Source organism: Thamnophis elegans, chromosome 2 (genome assembly GCF_009769535.1).
Source record: "Thamnophis elegans isolate rThaEle1 chromosome 2, rThaEle1.pri, whole genome shotgun sequence".
Classification (NCBI taxonomy): Eukaryota; Metazoa; Chordata; class Lepidosauria; order Squamata; family Colubridae; genus Thamnophis; species Thamnophis elegans.
This window is the reverse complement of record NC_045542.1, coordinates 110,321,140-110,342,632: the sequence shown is the minus strand read 5'-3', so window position 1 is coordinate 110,342,632 and position 21,493 is coordinate 110,321,140. Positions and strand designations below refer to the sequence as shown.

The window sequence follows — 21,493 nt, the reverse complement described above, 5'->3', positions numbered from 1 at the left end:
ATCTCTTTGCTCTTAAGTAATTTTTTGCTACTTTTTAAAAATTGGCCTTTCCTGCTGCATTTTTAACAGCAGTTTGACATTCTTTTATGGAACAGTAAATTTTCTAGGAAAATTAAGATCAGAGATCATCTATGGAAAGCAGAAGTCCCACACCTTTTAAACAGATATAACACACTGGCGTTTATTCTTGCTTCCTTTGTTTTGAATTGACAACAAATTTACGCATATGTATATTGAAAGTACTAATGAAAAGTCTTTGAATATAAACTATAGGGGCACAAGCTTTTTACAAGGAGATTTGTCCTGTAAAAAAAAATCCCCATTTCTTAGTGTGCTTCTATGCAGTTCTTAAAAGGTCTGGTTTAGGCAACGTGAATCTATGTTGAACAATTATAGCAGTTAATTAGGTTTTTTTATTTCAGATGTTGGAATGGTTGTACATTTGCCATATTTTACTTTCTTTACTACACTTTTATTGTCTTGAGAAACCTTAGATCATGGATGATTGAAGGAGGGAAATATTGTTTGATCTTCCAAAGAGGGATTCAATAGTGATCGAATGTCAATATTTGGGAAATCATAGAGCAAATCATTAAAAAGATTAACTGCAAATACTTTAAAAGCAGCATGGTAATCATTTACAGAACTTGCACAACTACCCCTTTTTTCATTTTTGATTTCCTTTTGGAAATGCAACATACCTAATGCAATTTGTTTTTGAAAAAAAGTGACAAACTAGAAAGATTGATTCCAACTGACAGCTTTTTTTTAAAAAAAGCAAAAGCCTGAGCACATATTTTTCTTCTGCCATCAGAATATATTAATGGTATTTCTATTAAGAATGTGTTTGATGATAATTCCTTTTAAATTTCAGAACATCCGAATTGATGTGTACTTCCCAAAAGAATATTTTGAAGTTATGAGGTCCTCTCTGAATGGTTCATATCACTATGTTAAAAGCAATAAAAGAAGGGCATATCGTTCTTACTGCTAAACTAACATCTATTGTAGATCAGGTATGATGCTTGAAATAAAGTGGCTTGTTGTAAACCTTATCTAGTTACTAAGTAAACAACTTTATTAATTATTACCACATTAGCCAATTTACTTGTTTAAATTTAAATATAATCGAATAAAAATACTTCATATGAAAACTATTTCTCATGAATTTGTTAGAATTACAATTCTGTAATATATTACATTTCAAAATGGATTATAAAGAGTGAATTGTTGAAATTAGAACTTTCGGATAACAAGAATAAGTTTTATATACTGAGACAAACTGGATATTATGCTCATTTATTTATTCGGCATTTGCTCTGCCTCTCACCAACATGTAGCAAATACTTTATTTCCAGGATATAATTATATTTGTAGTGGTTTCTTTAGCAATCTGGGAAAACAAGGTTAAATAATTCTACTTTGTTTTACATGTGCATGCATGTGCATAAATAATTTATTATACATTACTAAAGTGTAAAACCGTAGTTGAAAGTATTCCCATTAAAATATAGTAGTTCCATGGCGTTCTCCCCATTCCACACAGAAAATCTACCCCAACTTTTTTTGAAGGTGTTACTTTATATTATCATGAATAAATAAAGGTAAATATAAATTTAATGTAAAATAGTTTGTTGTGGAAAGCGACAGCCTGCAATCTGAAAGGCAAAGGCAAAAGGGAAGCAGTATTCTCCTTCCCATATTTGGGTAGACCAGGTTGTCCTGATAAAAAAAAACACTTTTTTAAAGGTGAAATCTTGGCCAGTTTCATTTGCACATTTGGAACCAATATGGTAGTCCTCAACTTATAACCAATCACCTAGGGACCGTTTGGAGTTATGACAGACCCTCCAAAAGGTTCTTGTGACCTGACAGAAGACAGCAATCTCTAGCAATCAGAGTTCTTCTTGTGGAACCCTCTTATAATGAAGGTTAATGTTCTTGGTTGGTGTAGGACAGAAAGGGAGGACAAAGTGTCTGGAGGAGCCCTATGCTTCTCTGCATGCTGCATCTGATCCAATAAAAATAGGTTTAAAGAATACTGAAGTAAACTGTTTACTTAATGTATATTCATTTTATTAGGATGGAGGTGTTCACACTTTTCTGTCCCTGCACAAAATCAACAAGAAGTAGATATCTATGCTCCCATTGTTCTTCAACCAAGCATTTGACCTTTCCATGGCAAGCAAAGCAGAAACCATCAATACAGAATCCTGGTAGTATTGAAGCCATCTAAAAGTAGAATACAGCAAGCTTAGCAATTGGATCCATTACTGTTCTAGTATATGCTATTAACTTTGATGGCCATAATCTTGTTTCTATTGGGAAAAACAGTTTTGCTATTATTTATTTGTTGTTTCCCACCTTTGTCCTTAAAAGCTTCATTTTACTTTACCTTACAATTTAGAAATCTTTTAAAACTTGTGTCTAGTTGCAAATGAGAAATTTTGATAGAAATTTCAAATATAAAAATGACAAAAATAAGAACAATGACAATTAAAAAAGTACTTGCTTAAGTACTTATTGGTTCCCTAAATCTACATATGTATTATATCCCAAATATTGTTATAATATTGTGCTTTATTTATATATTCTTTCAGCCATGCCATCTTTTGTACTTTTCATGTTTCTTCCATTTAAAGAATATTTTTTTTCACAGACATGCTTTTCTTCAGAAAGTTCTGTTATGCAAGGATTTTTTTTCAAAGTTAGCTCAATTAAAGTTGTCAAATTGTTTAGAAAGATTTATCCTTTGGCATGACTGAAATTATTTTCTTCAAAACAGATATATCTATGTGAAACATGCTTTTTAAAAAGTGCCAAGCTGGTTGATACAGAAGTTGGTGATTCTTTTCTAGTTAGTCTATCTAATTAAAGATGTAAAAAAATAATCTTGAATAAGACTATGCAGTTCTGGATAATTAATAGCTGGGAATAAGCCCAGTAATTAAAGCATTTATTTCTAAGTAAATTCTATAAGATTGCATTGTATTGAATTCTTGAAAGCTTCAGTGAAAATCGGTTGAACTTTTGCACTTCAGAATTACATATAAAGTTCATTAATAGGAATTTAGCCATTTTCACATCAACCAGTTCTTCTAATTGGCCATGGCTTGTAGCTGTATTAGTTGTAATTTTATATTGGTGATATTTACAAAAAATTAAAATAAGGTGGTTGATTCCACCTTAAAATGTACATAACACTGTAGAAATGCATAAGGGAAGGACAGGAAGAATGAATAGGGTAATTTCCTTAGGAGGAAAAACTACTAAACTATGTTTTTCTGCAATTTGGATAGAACATTATTTTGATTTTCAGACAGCTTGTGCCATTTTAGATCTTCAATTGTTTGTTCGATTGATTGATAATGTGCCATCAAGTCAGCTCCTTTAGTCCTTCTCAGTCCTGAATCACATAGATGTTCTCCATAATAATCTGTCCTGAATCTAGCCCTCCAGGTCTTCCAGAATCCATTGTAAATGAATCAACCTTTGTCATATCTTTCTTTCCTTCCATCTTCCCCAACATTACAGCCATCTCCAGAGAGTTAAATTTTCCACAATATGTCCTTGTGCCTTAAGTGAGAACTCTGGATTCATGTAGAGAGTACAGAAGATGACCTTAATGGAAATAAGAGAGTTCATGTCATTTTCACTGTAGAGATTTACAATGTTCATACTTCACACCTTAATTCTTTCATTGCAGCTTCAGATTTTCCCCTGTATGGCAACATCAGCAACTAGATAAAAAGATTTTAATCCAACATAAACACTATTAGTATTCCAAAATAATCCTCAGCTTCTCCTCAATAGCATGTTGCGTGCCATCTGACCCGAGAGGACTATCATCCAGCATAATACTGTCAATCATTTAATATTTTCTATCCATGTGGTTTTCTTGATAAAAGACAGCAGTGGTTTATCAATGTTTTTCCACACAGTATGAATTGATGCCTCTGCCACTCTTACTAAAGTGATCAACTGCACCTGCATTTTCCTATATCACAGCTTCATAATATAGGTACCCGCTTGGTTTAGCTATTTTCACATCTGAGGGAAATATATGATGAAAATATGTTCTTTGGACATAACTCCCAGCATTCTTCAATCATTCCTTCCAGGACCAGTTCTCCACCATCATGAGGCAGCACAGGAGGGTATTGTTTACTGTACTTGCATTGTTGTAATGTAAATCAGATAAGCACAAATGCATTGTAGCAATCTAGAATTAGAGGGGGAAAAACCCTGCCTATACAATATATTCAACAATGGATATCAATATACTTTACCAAAAAGTGCCCGACTGCTCAAACCACTACAACCCAACCAACTAACTATGACAAAGAGAATACAACCATACATCAGAATCAGCTCAGAAAAACCAACCAACCAACCTGCTACAACCACCATTGTATCACCATAGTACACAAACCAATTAAATCCCTGCAAAACATTCTGAGTAAGTTTAAAGACCCAGCAGCTCCAAAAGAATAATACAAGAGTTAACTAAAATAGAGTGTAAGCCCTGTAAGAGCTACTATGGAGGAAAGGAAGGCAGAAGACTAGCAGAACATCCATGAGCAAACTAGCTGTCAGAAGACATGATGAAAATGCTTTCATCTCATAACACAAACCTAATCATATTGGGAATCATGATAAACTCATACATTCAACTGGGAAACAGAGCATCCTAGACCAAACTAAATCTAAAAAACACTAAGAAATTTCTATAAGCTTGACACTCAAACAAAACTGCCATCAATAGTCACATAGAGATAAATACATTGCATACTATTGAAAAGAGATTAAAAAAAATTTAAGGAGGTAACAAAACACATCTTCAATAGTTAACATCCAGATAAGCAGGGATTAATATCTGACAAACAATCAAATAGAAAACAGTACCCAATTAAGGAATCACTAAGGAGATAATCAAGCAGAAAATATCTCAAGCAGTTACCAAACAGAAAACAACAGATGCCCATTGGTAGGGCAAGTTGTTGCATATAAACAGAGCAAATTCCACACTCATTAGCACTGATAATGTTATTTGGTCAGTTAATGAAATGTCTGCAAGCAAACAACCAAGAGCACCAAGAATTCCATAGTAGATCTATTATTACCCTGGTGACTTATTGTAACGGGACTGGCAATTAGTCAAATCAGAAGGAGTCTTTTAAATAATGTGTATTAAGAAGTGTACTTTAAGCATCTTAGTATCTAAGAAAAACCTTGCTTATGGGAACAGAGTATTGGACTAGGTGCTAGACTTAATTTATTCTAAAATAACTTCAAAGATATATTTTATTCCTGTTTCAGCTACTAGTGCTAGAAGCAGGATCAGTCATTATGATGAAAAGTTACCTGTAGAAAGATCTGATTAATGCAGTTTTCTGGAAAATAATGAATTTTGATCATCATTATTGTTTTAGATGTAGCATGTTAATTAATTAAGAAGAGAAAGGATAAAGTTTATATTTAAAACAGAACCTCCACACTTGGTTTTTTACTGTGCTTTGTTTTATGTAACTTAATGTCGCTGAGAATAATTCCATGACAAATTAGTCTTCGTGTGCAGCCCTTCCGCACATATGGCCCTCCATATGGAAGAAATAGGTGGAGCATTAGAAAGGAATGGTAGGAAGGATGTGGAGGCGGAGTCATGCTAGCAAAAGATATGAAGATATTTTATTATTGTCATTATCATTATTGATGCAGATTGTATATTCATATTGGCAATGTGATACCTAGGTTGATTCTACTAGATGCTTTTCAGACTAGATTTGTATGCTACTACAGAATTTAAACAGATGGTAAAGATATCTGGTAGCTGCAGCAGAAAGAGCTATCCTGCTGCTTAATTCGCAAGCAAATCCATCTTTCTGTATTCATGGGCTATAGCATGGAGCAAAAAAATTGCATTTTCTTTTTCAGCCTAGAAAAACTGAAAAGAAGTAAATTTTCTTTTATTGATGGTCTTTGAAAACTATGATACAGGACCTTAGGAAATACTGAGGATACTATTGTGTAGAACTATTCAAGTCTCTCTGGAAATCCTAATAAATGCAGTTACTCTTTATTGTTATCAGTGACTAACTTCTGATTAATTTCAATAGCCATGCATATATGCTTAGTCTTTCCTTAGGGATAAAATAAAGATAGTATATTAGGAAGAAAATCAAGTTTCTTCATTTTCTATGTGCTGTGTTCCCCTTTGGCATTTATACTTCCAAATAATTTCTGTCATTAGGAAACACTTTCAGCAGTAGACACGTTAGTTGCAGTGAGACAAAATAATTCAGTTGGCTGCCTCCAGGTTTTAATGTAAAACTAATCAGCTTCTAAAATTGTGACATTCCTATCACCTCTTTTATGTGCTGGCCTAGGAAGCAATATGTGGACTACAGATATTGTTAATTACTGAAGTCTCTCAGATTATCCAACATATTTGGTGACAATGTGATACCTAGGCTGATTCTACTATAGATTTTAGATGTATCAACAAGCACAACCTCTGATAAAAAGAAAAATAGCATTATACTGCAGTAATGTGTGTTGTTTTGATACATGCTCAGAAAGAAATGAGTATTTGTGTAGCAATAGCACTTAGACTTATATGTCACTTTATAGTGCTTTATTGTCCACTCTAAGCAGTTTACAGAGTCAGTGTATTGCTCCCAACAATTACCAAGGATGGGAGGCCAAGTCAACCTTTAACCCATTAAGGCTGAACTCCTGGCAATGGGCAGAATTAGCCTGCAATACTGCATTCTAACCCCAAAGTATTCTCTTTAATTTGAGTTAAATAATTAACAAATATATTTTAAAAATGATTAATCAAGCTAATTGTCAACTCAGAAGCAAACCTGGCTGGGGCCATTTTGGAGGCTTCAGGGTTGCCACAATGTGAAGAAGGGATAGGGATAGGGAACATAGTTAGATGGGAGTTTTGTAGCCAAAACAAAATAGCTTCTTGTGGAAACCAAGGACAGTCCAACAGGTGGCTGTAGAGAGGAGGATTCCAGTAACCATGCAACCAGCCAGCATCTTCATGGACAATGTGACTGATTGTTTGGAGAAAGGGGGAACTTTCAGTTTTTAATCAGGTGAAAACCATGGGAACTTTCAGAATTGGTTTTCACCAGTTTCTACCAATGTGATATCTCCAATAAAATTGTTCTTTGAGGAATATGCCTGCCTCATAGTTTTTCTTTCTATGGAGTTATTACTTGGAACCATGACACCAATGTTTTAATTTGCTTTTCTTTTATAAACCTAGGCTTATGGTGGGAGTGGAAATTTTACTTGGACCTCATCTCAGCAAAATGTTGCTTCAATTACAATTAAAGGAGTAATGACAACTGGGAATGCAATTGGTATCAGTGTCATCCATGCCAGAGATGTTCAGAATCCTTTACACCATGGGGAAATGAAGGTAAAGAATATTAATTTTGTAAGCGGTACCTTCTGAACTGCAGAGAAGGTTTATGATACTTCTTGTAGCACCAAGAAGTAGGAAAGTTCCTAACTGATGAAACTTGTCCTTGGCAGTTTAATTTCTTAGATGAACTATTTATGTAGGGTAAAGAACATTAGTCTAATCTGAATATTTTAAAACTACAGGTAAATGTAAGTATTTCAGAATCAGACTTCATACAAAATGTCATACTGTTGAGAACAAGGATAGATTTTTTTTAAAAAACTGAGCATAGGATGTGAAATCATGTCCAAGAATTCAAATCCAAGCCCAAGCCTATAAAAGGACTTACCTGAAATCTTATTTGGAGAGAAGAATGACCCATCAAATTATCTACTCTTATCTCAAATAATGTATTTTATAAACGTCTGCCTCAGATTCAGAAGTTGCAGGTGAATGTAATGGCTGGTCAATAATGCCATGCTTTCTGCACAACCCCAGGTCAACTGCACATGTACTTTATGAGTACTGAAATATTATATTCAATCCTCTCCTAAATTTCAAATAAATGAGTGTTGCTTCCAAAACTTTCAGCAAATGTGACTTCTTTCCAGAAGGTTCAGAAATGATGTGTTTAATTAAAAGTCTACTTTCAGACTCAGGATTCAGAGCACATAGCAATAGAGTGCACTTTACCCCAATTGAATTTGTAAGGAACAAATATTAAATTAAACTAACATCTTCAGTTTAAGATTTTAAATTGCTCACACTTTGCATTTTCTGCTTGAACAAAGCATCTGCCCGCTGACCTTGATTATCAGATTATGCAAGTAGTGTATAAGTTCCACAAGGATTACAATTTTAACACCACACCATATGGTCTACAATTTAACCTGAAGCAGTAAGCAGATGGCTTCGAAAATTAGACATGCCAAATGAAAATCTTTGATCCTGTGGTTGTTATGAAATGTTACCATCCATCTGTGATGTTTTCTTTATCAATAATAAAGAAATAAATGCAAATCAAGTGTTGGTTTATCCCTGTATTTGAGGTAACAGTTTTATACAGATGCCACAGAAAATACGCTATTTATTGCACTTTACAATATGTTGTAAGTTGCCACTCATAAACCAATCTTGCTGTATAATTATTTTACAAGCCAGGGCTTTCTGAACTGTTTGGTTTGAAGCAAAATAATGAAGATGGGCACCATCCAGATATTGTCTAATACAGATTAGACACAAAGTGATTTAGTACAATTGACAGCATGAAATAGGCTACTTCCAAATCAATAAATCAACCTATGAGTGTATGCCATCAATGTTTAAGCAATTAAAATGAAATTTATTTTAATTAGATTAGGTTTTGTTTGTTTCTAAATTCTAGTTCAAGATTTGCATCTCAGTCTTTATCTCATGTCTTATTTTATTTTTGTCTCATAGGTCTATGTGATAGAACCCAGTGATATGAAATTCATACCTTGTCCAGTTGAAGCACATGTGGGAGAGATCCTGGATCTGCCTCTGAAGATTATTGGTGTAATGGACAAGGAAACCAATGAGGTGGTCACTCTAAGTGACTGCTCACAATTTGATTTAGTTGTCAACATTGAAAATCAGGATGTGTTCAATCCATTTCAAGGTAACTTAAGATAAATTTTATTTTTTAAATAAATGGACAAATTCCCTTCCTGATATAGTAATAGTTTCTTTATTGATAGAAAATGCTTTTAAATGTTTAATGTTATAGTTTATACATTTATCTCATTATTAAGCATGCATCAATGAGGTGGATAAAATTTGTCTAAGATGCAAAACAAAATGATTCTATGTTATAGTAATTCATAAAATATCTCTCGTAGGTTTAAATAACTTATCCACTTAGACTGGGGATGAACATTTTCCTACAGATCTTGTTTCTGACCCTTTGTCACCTAATATTTAATATAGTTTAATATTTCTGAAAACTTTTAGGCAAATGTTACTTTTTCAAATAAAACTAGAAGTCATATCAGACCAGGAATAACTTTTTGTTTTCTCTATCCCAATATATGGGAGAGGGGGGCTGAAATAAGGACTCTGCATATTTATTTTATCATCAGGAAAGCACAATATAGGGGATCTCTTTCTGTTCAAGATACCTTTCAAAATTCCTATTTAGAAGCTTCCAAGAAAAATCAATGACATCATTTCCACAAATGTTTTAGACAAGACGGAGTGTTCATATGCACCTTGCTGTTGATCTGTCATTGGAATGTTCTCATTTACCTCTTATTTCATCAGTTTGTAAGCATGATCAATACATCATGTTAACCAGACAAATTGAACCCAGTATCATTTTTGACAGAGGTTCTACTTTATTCCCTGTAACTGGCTATTTTGCCTTTTGTTTATTTGTTTTATTAGTACATTGACTTGTAATAGTATGTTTATCAGCATGGGCAAATTTTAAAACTAAACATCTAAAAGAGTAGTGTAAATGTTAATTTTTGTGCTCTTTTTTTTAAACAGGGAGACTTCAGCCAACTCCTGAATACTGCAGTGGGATCAGAGTTAAAGCTGAAACCCAAGGGTATTCCACACTAGTTGTTAGTTATACTCATGACCATATTCACCTCAGTGCCAGTATTATCATAGCAGCCTATCTGCCAATAAAAGTAAGCCTTAGTTTAATAAAGCTTTCTTTCTCATTCTAATAAATTCTTTCCTCAATATATGTTGATTATATAATATGAACTAATTTAAGACAATGTGAACTAAATAAATGTAGGCCGATCTTTAACTTGGAATTAAAGGAACCTGAAACATTAGATTATGGAAGTTTCTATTTCAGTAGTGTCAAACTCAAGGCCTGCGGGCCAGATCCAGCCCATGGGGTGCTTAGATATGGAATGCAGGGACATCCTGGAAACAGTGAAGGACCAGCCCGTGATGTCTTTGCCAGTAAAAACAGAGCTTGGGAGAACCGCACACGGCCTCCCCAAGCTCTGTTTTTGCTGCCAGAAGGATGCAGGAAGCTATCACGGCCAAAAACGGAGACCAGGTGTGCCGTGTGTGCCCGCAGATGGCCAAAAATGGAGACCGGGCAGGCCTTGTGTGGCCCCTAAGTCTCCATTTTTGCTGATAGAGGGCTACATAAGTCTAACTCAAAACAGAACCTCAATGAGTGACATTGAGCTGGTCATGCCCACCCTGGCCACACCCACCCCGGTCCCCTGAGGTCAAACACAACCAGGACACCGACGGGTTTCTACTGTCTATAACTATATCAAAATGTTAATGATATTTAAAAACAATTATAACAGCTCTTGATTGGAACTTAAATAAAACTAAAGGCAAGTTCACACCAGGTCCTGCAGTTTAAGCTACTCCACTTGAAACAGCTGTCTGCTTTTATGGCTATTTGTTCCCTTATTTTATGAAGTTGTGCATCATCAAATGCTGCTATTTATATATGTCTGGAATATTGTTTGCAGGAAACACTAGAAAGATTAAGTTTATTGAAAGTAGCTAAAAATATAACTACCATTAATTTGAGCACAGAATATTCAAAGAAATTAATTAAAAATAATATTATATATAGAAAGGTGAAACAAGATAACAAAACAAGCTGGAATTTCCCCTCATGTGATTCTTTTCTGCATTCAGGTTGCTAAATCTATTACTGGGCGGGGGGGGGGATTCCTTGCCCAAGTGTTGTACAGTAGAATGCTAAAGAAAACAATTGAGCATTCCCCAAAAGTATCTGATTATTAGTGTTGGTGATCAAGAAAACATTGGAAACAACCAAAACCCTTCTAGATTATTCAATATGAAAATATTTCAGAGGGTGGTTTGTGGGTTTTTTTTAGTGTGTGTGTGCTGATATCAAAATGCCGCTCTGAAGCAAACTGGAGCATCTGCTTCTAATCCTTCAAGTGGAGTAGCTGCACTACTAATAAATAAAACATCATGATCTCTCAGCAGCTTTGCATGGCATCTTTCTGCATCGGCTCTAGCAGTTGGGGTTAACCAGCACTCTACTACGCTGGTTGTCTTCCTTCCTCCAAGGCCAGCCAAGTTCCTGTTGATAGGAGGAAGAGACTTCCAGCCAATAGTCCATGCTGTGTAGCATGCTGCACAGCTTAGTATGATCTCTTTTTTTGTTTAACATCTACATGAAGCCACTAGGTGGAATCATCCACTAGTTCAAGGTCGGTCTCATCAATATGCAGATGATACTCAGTTATGAATCTCCACCCCAGGCTATTTGACTGATATTTTGGAAGTCTTGGTGTCTGAAGGCTACATGGGCCTGGCTGGGGAACAATATGCTTCAACTCAAATCTAGTAAATTGGTGGCTCTGGATTTTGGAGTCTACCTGGTTCTGGGGACCTTCCAGTTCTTGTTCTAGATGGGATTGCCACTGCCTCAGAAAAGATCAGGTGCACAATTTTGGGGTCCTGCTGACTTCATGATATAATATATATAACCTACTGGACACACATGTGAGTATATATAAAGGTGAAGGTTCCCCTCACGCATATGTGCCTAGTCATTCCCAACTGTAGGTGGCAGTGTCTCGGTTTCAAAGCCAAAGAGACAGCACTGTCCGAAGACGTCTCTATGGTCATGTGACTGCATGATTAAATGCTGAAGGCACACAGAACACTGTTACCGTTCCCCCAAAAGATGGTTCCTATTTTCTACTTGCATTTTACAGGCTTTTGAACTGTTAGGTGTGGCAGAAGCTGGGGCAAGTAACAGGAGTTTACTCCGTTACCCAGCACTAGAGATTTGAACCGCCAACTGCCAACCTTTCTGATCGACAAGCTCAGCGTCTTAGCCACTGAGCTACCGCATGCATTAATTCTTTCCATATATGATGATATTACTGATAATATTAGCATGATCTGAAGTGTTATCACTTTCTCTCCTAGATGATTGATCCTACTTCTGCTGCTTTGGTAACTTTGGGTTCTTCTAAAGATATCCTCTTTGAAGGTGGACCAGACCATGGATTCAAGAGCCAACTAAGTTCTTCAGAAATACCAATACGGAACATCCAAGAATGTTGGCTTACATTTACTAGGACCACCTACATCTAGGAATTCTTTCCAGCATTGGGCTAGAGCAACTTGCAGAGCCCTCGGGGATCATGTGAGTGAAACAATTTTGATTCTAAAGTTTGCTGGATGTTTAGTGAGAGGAATTGAGATGGTTTATTTTAAACAGTCAATATAGGAAATAAGATAGTTACCTTGCATATGGTAAGTCATAACTATTATGACATTTGAATGCATGAATCATTGTTGATCCTTATGCATACTGATGCTACTTAACTTATAAGAATTCTTTTTGCCTTTACCTTTACCAGCATTATGATTTCTCATGATCTCATATGTCTAAAATATTGGAGTCTGGTCATTTGAGCCTTTAGTAAAAAAATGTGAATTGATGTGTTCAAAGAGTAGTTTGTTTTCTTCACATAATATTCCATAATATCTGAACCATAATAGCTGAATGTCTATAATATTCTGAAGAGTCTTTTCCAAGACCAAAGTTTAAAAGCATTAATATATTTCTACCCTATCTATTGGAATTTTCTATCAGCATAGTGCATATTCTTGATAGTTGTTCCTCCAATTTAAAACCATGCTTATCTTCTTAAATCCACAGACTCTCAATATACATATTTGGCATGCAGACTGAATAAACAAGAAAGAATATGCGGCCTATCTCACTCCATTACTAACCTTGAGCTAGTCTATTGTGGCCATATTCTACCATGAACTGTGTTCTGGGTATACAGAACATACAATGAATACAATAAGAAATTCCAGGATCCAGTTTTCCTTCTCACATTCTATCTCCTGACACAGTTTATACAGTCACAGATATTTCTGCGATTACTGAAGCACAAATTAACTTTTTTTGCTTAATTGATTTTTTTTCAATTATCCAGCATCAGCATTTTTTAAACCAGGTTGAACATCTGGCATTTCTCTTTCCATGTAGGATTAAAAGGCTTTTAGATGAGCCTAAATATTGTTTTGCTATTGTGTGACATCAAGGATGTTGCATGATAGTTTCCATACACTCTTAAATTTTCTTTTTGGGTACTAATTACTTGCAAATAGGAATTTAAGAGTACTATATGGACTGATCTGTTAGTCACTGGGTCGTTCTCTAGATCTGCTGACATCGCTTGATTGGAACCTTTAGAGTATCTTCAGCTGTTTGCCATATTTCTGTTAACATTACATTAATTCTTACAACCTTCTTCTTGTTAATGACCATAGTGCTCATCTAACCATCTAGTACTATAGGTGCTTGTAAGTTCTCTGTCTTCTAAGTATCTTCTTTTCAGGTAGCAGTCCCCAAACTGTTCCAGTTTTTTAGTCCAGCCAAGTCGGGGGAGGGGAAATAGTTCTGGGCTGTGCAAGTGGTGGTTGTGCGCGCTTCTGCATGCAGTTCCATTTGCATAAGCAGCAGGTGCTCAGCCATACCATTCACATAAATGGAGCTTCGCATACAAGTGCGCATATAGCTGCTTGTGTAAGTGGATCTGCGCATGCGAGCGTGGTCACCCACTGCTTGTGTAGCCACGGGTTGAGGGCCCTGTTTTAAGCTACTTCAGATATTGACATTTCTACTTCACAGAATATAATTATCTGTATATGTTTATATCCCTTCCATCTTTCTTTGGTCTTTGAATCAATACTATTGGCTGGCTTAGCAATTTGAAGGTTGAACTTTAGAAGTTCACAGATTTTTTGGAGGAAAATTTTCCTTGTTTGTCTGTCTCATCTTCAATATTTTTACAAATGTCATTGTATAGTGCTTCTTGTCTTTCTAACAGTTCTCTGAAATGCTTTGTTAAGTTTCTTCCTGAGATCTTTATCTTTCTTGGCTTGCTTTTATTTTCTTGGCAATTTTTTACTGTCTATCTGATATTTTATCTTTCACTCGCTGGCTTTCCAATGTTCACATTTCTTGTTCCAGCTTTAGATTTTCTTTTCCTCCATGACACGTCAGTAGCTAGACAGCCAAAAGACCTAAATGTAGCCTTACATAAGACGTTTTACCTCCAGAAGATTCTCAATTCTTTCTCAGTATCATTTTGAGTGCCTTCAAATCTGAGAAGAGCACCCGCTGGATTACACAATCAATTTCTTAATCTTTCTGTCTATTAGATTTTCCTGGTAAAATACAGGAGAGCTTTATCATTGCATCTTCCTATGCATTATAAAAGGATGTGTTTGCCATTATCAGTAAAATGATCACCCTCCTTCAGCATCTTCTTACATCATTCTGCCTAATATAAATATCTGCTTGCTTCAGTTGGGCAGCTGGATTGCTTTCATGCCTTGAGTGCTGGGAATACTCTTGCCACTCACTCCTAGAGTTCTTTACCTCAGCTCTTCCAGGAACATCCCTACTGTTATGAAGCAATTGAGCAGGCCTGTAGATTGGGGTAGGAGGAAAATATAGGCATACATTCTAAAGGGATAAGACTTTCATATGAATTATAGTCTCTTAACTTTTTGAAGTAACAGGCCCTCAAAAACCATTTCCCCTTCTGTTACAGTTGGATTATAAAACCACAATAACCCAAGATTGTAGATTCTTATCATTATCAGTGATAATCTAACCTTATATTGTTGTAAGAGTAATACATTTTTAACCTGACATTCATTGTTTCTTAGTGATCCATAACTATCACTTCCACCGTTTAAGGATAAATCTAATAGAATAAGCTAATGATTAGCTGAGCACATGTCTTTAGCTTTAATAGAATCTGGAAACGTAGCATCAATAAGATTTATTGAAAAATTAAGCTCTCTTATTACCGTGTTTCTCTGAAAATAAGACAGGGTCTTACTTTCTTTCGTCCCCCCTCCAAATTTGCTTGGGCCTTATTGGGGGAGGGGTTATTGGTTTGGGATTACCGGGTGGCTGTTCTCTTGTGAACGGGCACCTGAAGAGCTGGGCACAGCTTCAGGGGCAATGGCTGTGTTGCACTGTTGCAGCAGCACAACAAAGCCACCATAAGGTGACCATGCTCATGAGCAGCCACCCGCAATGCTCCTTTCCAGCCAGACTCTGTACCAGAGTCTTCCAACAGCCAGCCCACAACCATAGAACATAGTCCCAGAACGGCTGCTGTTGGAAGACTTGGCAGCAGATCTCTGGAGTTTGGAAGCCGGTTATGCTTGGAGCATGGTGGCAGCAGGGCCGCAGCAGCAGTGGGGCCGCAGTAGCAGCAGAGATGCAGCGGCGCCCTGGCCCAGCCCTGCAGGGAGAGTTGGGCATGGTGAGGCAGGGAGGCACATGAGCTGGAGGCAGAACAAGTGCTCCCACAACATCTTTTTCTAGCCGGGCAGAGCATCACACGACTTAGTGCCTTTGGGATATTACTGGGTCGGTGAGTAGCGCTCTGCCTGGCTGGAAAGAGGCGCTGCCGGGCAGCTGCTCATGAGAGCACCTGCCCGACAACCCCCCGCTCCATCTGGGCACAGTGTTACCCACCAAACTAGCAGTATCCCAAAGGCACCAAGCAATGTGAGCACCTTTGCCCCCCTTCCCCGGCTCCTACGGCTTTGCCCCTTTGTGATATTGCTAGATTGGTGAGTGGCGCTCTGCCTGGCTGGAGGGGGAGGTTGTCCAGTGAGCTTATTATTGGGGAGGGAGTATATTTCTGCCCACAGAAAAATATGGCATGGTCTTATTATCAGGCCTTATTATCAGGACATGTCATAATTTTGGGGAAACACGGTATTAACAATTTAGCGGGCTAGTATGGTTCATTCAACAAATTGTGATGATAGAAGTCAAGTATTAAGCCTGAATACAACAATTAAAATAAATACTGAAGCAAATAGTTTCATAACATTCTCATTCTGCTGCATTAAAACTTAAAGTATTGTTATGCATTTTGTGCAACAGCACCATATGGAAAATTCTAACTCGATATTTATATAATCTAAATTTACTTGGAATAAACAGTAAATATGAGAATATTCTGCCCCTAAAGACATTCTATCATTAAAATACAGTAATAAGTTAGCGTTTCTTGAAGCAGTCACTTATAAGTGCACATGTCCCTTGTCTTCATAAAGATCAGCCATCTGTTTCAAAATCCTAAAACGTAATTTTATTTTGTGGTGTTAAAGTTGTAAAAGAGCAATAAAGTTGCACTCTGGTAATGGACTAGGACTGCTTTTGAAAATAAATGTCAGAATGATATAACTTTATTTGTCAACATTTCAGGCTATTACTAAAACAAATACTCAACCTTAATGATCTGTCTTAAACAGTATTGCATAAAAAAGAAGTGTTTTTCCATGTACAAACTTTTTATTATTATTATTTATTCTCACCAATTTTATGCAGGTAATTTCCCTAACAATAGGCAACAAGCCCACTGTAACGAACCCTTTTCCAGCTGTTGAGTCAGTTGATGTGACTTTGATTTGTGCCACTCCTTCTCAGTTTTCCTTGGCACTTGTATCTACAGATCCTGAAATGGATGTTTCCTGTCCCTTTCTTCATCAGGACAAACAAGGGGTAGGTATGAATTGGGGGAAGACAATATGGTAACACTAAATACTTCTCTTGGTGCCCACCATTATCCCTGATCTGTCTAATTCAATGCATTTTACTGAGAACAGAGCAGGCAGAGAAGAAGCTGATACAATGCTAATTCCCACTTCTAGCATTTTATAAAAATTGCTTACAGAAGAGCCCAGAATAAAATACATATTTTGGAAATAATGGTTTTGTCCAGTGCTTTGGTTAGAAGGCTCCCAATTGCCCTTGAGAAGAAAAACTATGTTGGTAAAAAATACCCTGGGAGATTAAGGATCGAGAGAAGCAACTTCATGAACTTGCCTTCAGAAAAATGATTTGGTCATACACCACCATAATACTTTTGAACGGGGTTAGCTTTTGTCAAAATCCTATTCACAAGATCTGGGGTAACAAATGTATCAACACATATAGTTGTATTCAATTGTATTAAATCGGCAGCATTGGAAAGCTGCCTTTCTACAGCTGCCTTTCCTATAGCTACATTCCAAAATCCTGTTGAAATATTTAGTTTGTTCACTATAGTAGAATATGGCCTGTTTTTAATCTTGTGCATTATCTTTTTGCGCTCAGATTCATGTGTATTTTAAAGATGTTTTCATATTTATAAACAAAATAATTATCTTCTAGGTCCCTATTTCAATTTTCCGCAACCCAGTATTGAAGCTAGATGTTTATGATCATCAGGGGAATAAATTTGACAATTTTAGTTCTCTTACTATAACCTGGGAATCAACAGACCATTTACTAGCTAGCATAGCGGCCAGGATGCCCATGGAACTGTCTATGAAAGATCATGGAAACAGTCAAAAGAAAATGCAAGGTAATGTTACCACATGTTTTTTTAAAATATTCAGACAGTTTCCTTGTGATGCTAATACTAGTTATTCCATTACTACCAACCTTTGGTAGTGATGGAATACCAGACACAGGAAGCTATTTGAAAGAAGTGTCGTATTTTTCTAAGGATATTAAAAAAAATGGGAGGGGAGGGTGTGGGGCTGTGTAACTTTGAAGGCTACTTTATTGCTATGGTCCTGTGTTCTGATGGTTTATTCAGGAGTACACACTGCTTTACCAATTTTCTCTGCCCTTCTTTAGGTCTGCAAACCGTTTTAGTTCATCATAAACCAGGAGCAACAATAATATCAGCTACTGCAGTTGGCTATCAGCATATTCATTTGATTAATAATGAAGTAAAGAAACCGGTAATACCTTTTTACCTCAGATTACTGCCCCAATAAGATATATCTTCTATTTCCATTTCCTAATACATATTAATATACTGTATTTTACCATCATTCTAAGCATTATAACTTAGACCCATAAAAGTAAAACAAATATTAAAATGGATTTTCTAGTTTTGAAATCCATCCTCCCCTTCCTCCTCATTATTCTTTCTGGTAGCCTCTAAATCAGTGTTTCTCAACCTTGACCCCTCTGAACAGTGTGGACTTCAACTCCCAGAATTCCAAACCAGCTGTGCTGTCTGGGGAATTCTGGGAGTTGAAGTCCACACCATTTAAAATGGCCAAGGTTGAGAAACACTGCTCTAAATTGTTCTTTGCATATTTTGCTGTAAATGCAGGTTTAACCTGAAGAAGGCTCAGTTGTCAAAAAACCTGACTGTTTATAGTATTAAGAGTTAAGCATAAGCAGTATAATCCTCGAATTAAGACCACAATTGAGCCCAAAATTTATGTTGCTAAGTGAGTTGTTAAATGACTTTTGCCCCATTTTATGACAGTTGTTAAGTGAATTATTGCAGTTGTTAAGTTAGTAACTCAGTTGTTAAGTGAATTTGGCTTCCCCATTGACTTTGCTTGTCAGAAGTTCGCAAAAGGTGATCACAGGACTCCAGGGCACTGCAACTGTCATAAATATGAGTCAGTTGCTAAGAGTCTAAATTTTGATCATGTGATAATGGGACTCCTCCAATGTACATGTGAAAAATGATCATAAGTCACTTTGGGTGACCAAACCAGATTGGATCCTGCAGACTTAATATTTACATTCTTTTAAAATTATATTTAGTGCATTTAAGTTTGAATACAAGAGATAAGAGGTATTGTAGAATTAAGGTAAGGTGCAACATTTGTTACTGAAGACTCAGTAATATTATGCCTCTAAGCAGTAGCATATATTTTCCTTAAATGTATTGGCATGTCTAATTTTTCAAGAAAATATACTGAAAAGAACTCTATCCATATTCTTATTTTATTTTATTTATTTAGTTTGTCACTCATGTTCAAGATAACAGGAATAAGAATAAACATGAATAAGAACACAAGAAATGGGTACAAATAAATGGGGACAGGAGGACAGGGATGTTAGGCATGCTGGTGCACTTATGCATGCCCCTAGTTGCACGCCCCAAGTTGGAGCAAGGGGGGGGGGAACACTGAAAATACTAAGTTTGGAAAACAGTTACTGTAGATCATCATTAGTTAATATTTCAACAGGCCAGTTCCTGCTTATAATTTTTTTCTTAAGAACATAGAAAAAAAATTCAATATATGTGAATTATAATTATAGGACTTCTATCCTATATGTCACAAATTAATGAAGAGGACTGTAGAGTAAACTTGAATTGATAACTCCAAATCCATTCTACATTCTAACTTCATTGTTATGCTATATATAAACTTTCATAGCAAAAATTTGAAAAGAACCTTATAATAGTCAGGTGACTAGTTCATGTTGCTCGGTACTGTTGACAGTGAAAATGATTTTTCCAGATCTTAAACTTGGAATACTTTGCATGCAAAGCTTATCTTCTACTGTTGACATACAGTTTCTCTGTTATTTGTATTTTTGTGGAATGGAGCTGTTATATGTTTACAAACACACAAATAATAGACGTTTAAGTATTTCCAAGGTCAAAATTTTTATTTAATCTAAAATAATTCAGCTAAATGCAGATGATTGTTAGTTTACTTTAGTAGGAAATAATTATAATAGTACTTAGAGAAATTATTTTTTTAAAAAAATAATAATTTATAAATTGATATGCTGCCTGTCTCCCCTATCATTGAAATCAAGTACTGAAAACATCAAATTGTTGATGAATGCAGCTTGTATTGATGATAAACTGATGGTTGGGATTATTCTGGACAGCATATCAAAATACATTGGCATTCATAAATATAAATATACAAATGCATGTTTTTTTAAAATAAAGGTCTGGGAATGCTGAACTTGTTACTAGAACGACACATTCTAGAATCTTCATTTTCCTTTTATTATTTTTTAATTTGTTAATTATATCTTGCCTTTTCTCCAGGATTCAGGCTGATATCCAAACCCCTTCCTCCTATTTTTCCTTCAGCAAAAATATGTGAGATAGGTTGGGTTAAGGAAGAGTTATGGTACAGAGTTAGTCAGTGGGCTTCTATAGTTGAGGGTGGAAATGAATACAAGTCTCCCTAGTTCTAGTCAATGGTACCATTCTAACTTACTTTTCTAAATCATTCTTCCATATTGTTATCATCTTCAATATCTATTTTGCTTTGTTTTCTTGCTTACTCTTTACAGTATGAAGCTCTTTTACCTGTAAATGCAGGTATTGAACTAATACTTGTGAAAGATGTTAAAATTAGTCCTAAAGAAGTGACTATTTATAATCATCAGGCAGTTAAGGTAGGTCTGTGTGTTTGTATTGGTATGTGTGTACCTATCCCAAAAATAAAACCCAGCATGTTTTAAGCATCTGCCTAATATAAGCCCTATCCCCAAAATATGCCCTACTTAAGAGTTTGTGCGGTGGCCCATTTCATCTGGAAGCCATGAGGTGGGGGGGTAGTGGAATTGTCCCACACACCACACATCAGCTTACCTCAGGGCCTCTGCAGCCAGGCCATTCACCTGCCTTGTGGTATCAGCACTGGTAGCCATATCCAGCAGGAGCCCACATGGCTCCTGGCGCACTTCTTCTGCTTGCTCACGGCCGCAACAGAGCAGGAGGCGGAATAGTATGTTGGAGCTGTGGCTGTAAGATGAAGCAGGTGTTGGGGCATGGATGGCCTTGATGAGGGGGTCTTGAGGTAAGCTAGTGCATGCATGTGGAGCAGCTCCAAATCTCCCTGCCTCACGGTAATGGCACCAGTTTTCCACGCAGCCTGATGCCCTGCCACAAGCAACCAGAAGAAGTGGGTGTCTCATACATTGGGGGTGCGGGTGGAGGGAAGACACCCCCTGAAAATAAGCCCTAGTATTTATTTTGGGGCCCAAAATAAAATAAGACCCAGTCTTATTTTCTGAGAAACATGGATAATAAATGATATCTCAGTGTGAATTTTCTAAAATGTGCTTTTCTTCACAGGCCGAACTGATTATTAATGGGGGATCTGGATATTTTTTTATTAATACCAGTGTTGTTGACATTGTTAAAATAGTATATGAAGAAGGTAAAGACATTGCTCTGGTAAGTATATATAATGCAAATAATTTATTTCTTCTTTGAGAAAAAAAAAAACCGTTGAAAATCCTCTGGTTTTTGTAAAGAG

The 21,493-nt window shown here is 36.2% G+C and overlaps 1 protein-coding gene across 1 annotated transcript in view; it reads left to right on the top strand.

Moving 5' to 3' along the window:
* The window catches only part of NUP210 (nucleoporin 210), an 88,531-nt gene that overhangs the window by 37,126 nt on the left and 29,912 nt on the right, over positions 1–21,493 (top strand). The window contains 15 exon segments of the mRNA XM_032212303.1: positions 875–955; positions 957–1,016; positions 2,083–2,101; positions 2,104–2,216; positions 7,280–7,435; positions 8,861–9,059; positions 9,929–10,074; positions 12,338–12,407; positions 12,410–12,463; positions 12,466–12,557; positions 16,794–16,967; positions 17,619–17,811; positions 18,090–18,196; positions 20,523–20,627; positions 21,310–21,411. Coding sequence (XP_032068194.1) covers positions 875–955; positions 957–1,016; positions 2,083–2,101; positions 2,104–2,216; positions 7,280–7,435; positions 8,861–9,059; positions 9,929–10,074; positions 12,338–12,407; positions 12,410–12,463; positions 12,466–12,557; positions 16,794–16,967; positions 17,619–17,811; positions 18,090–18,196; positions 20,523–20,627; positions 21,310–21,411 — 1,671 coding nt within the window.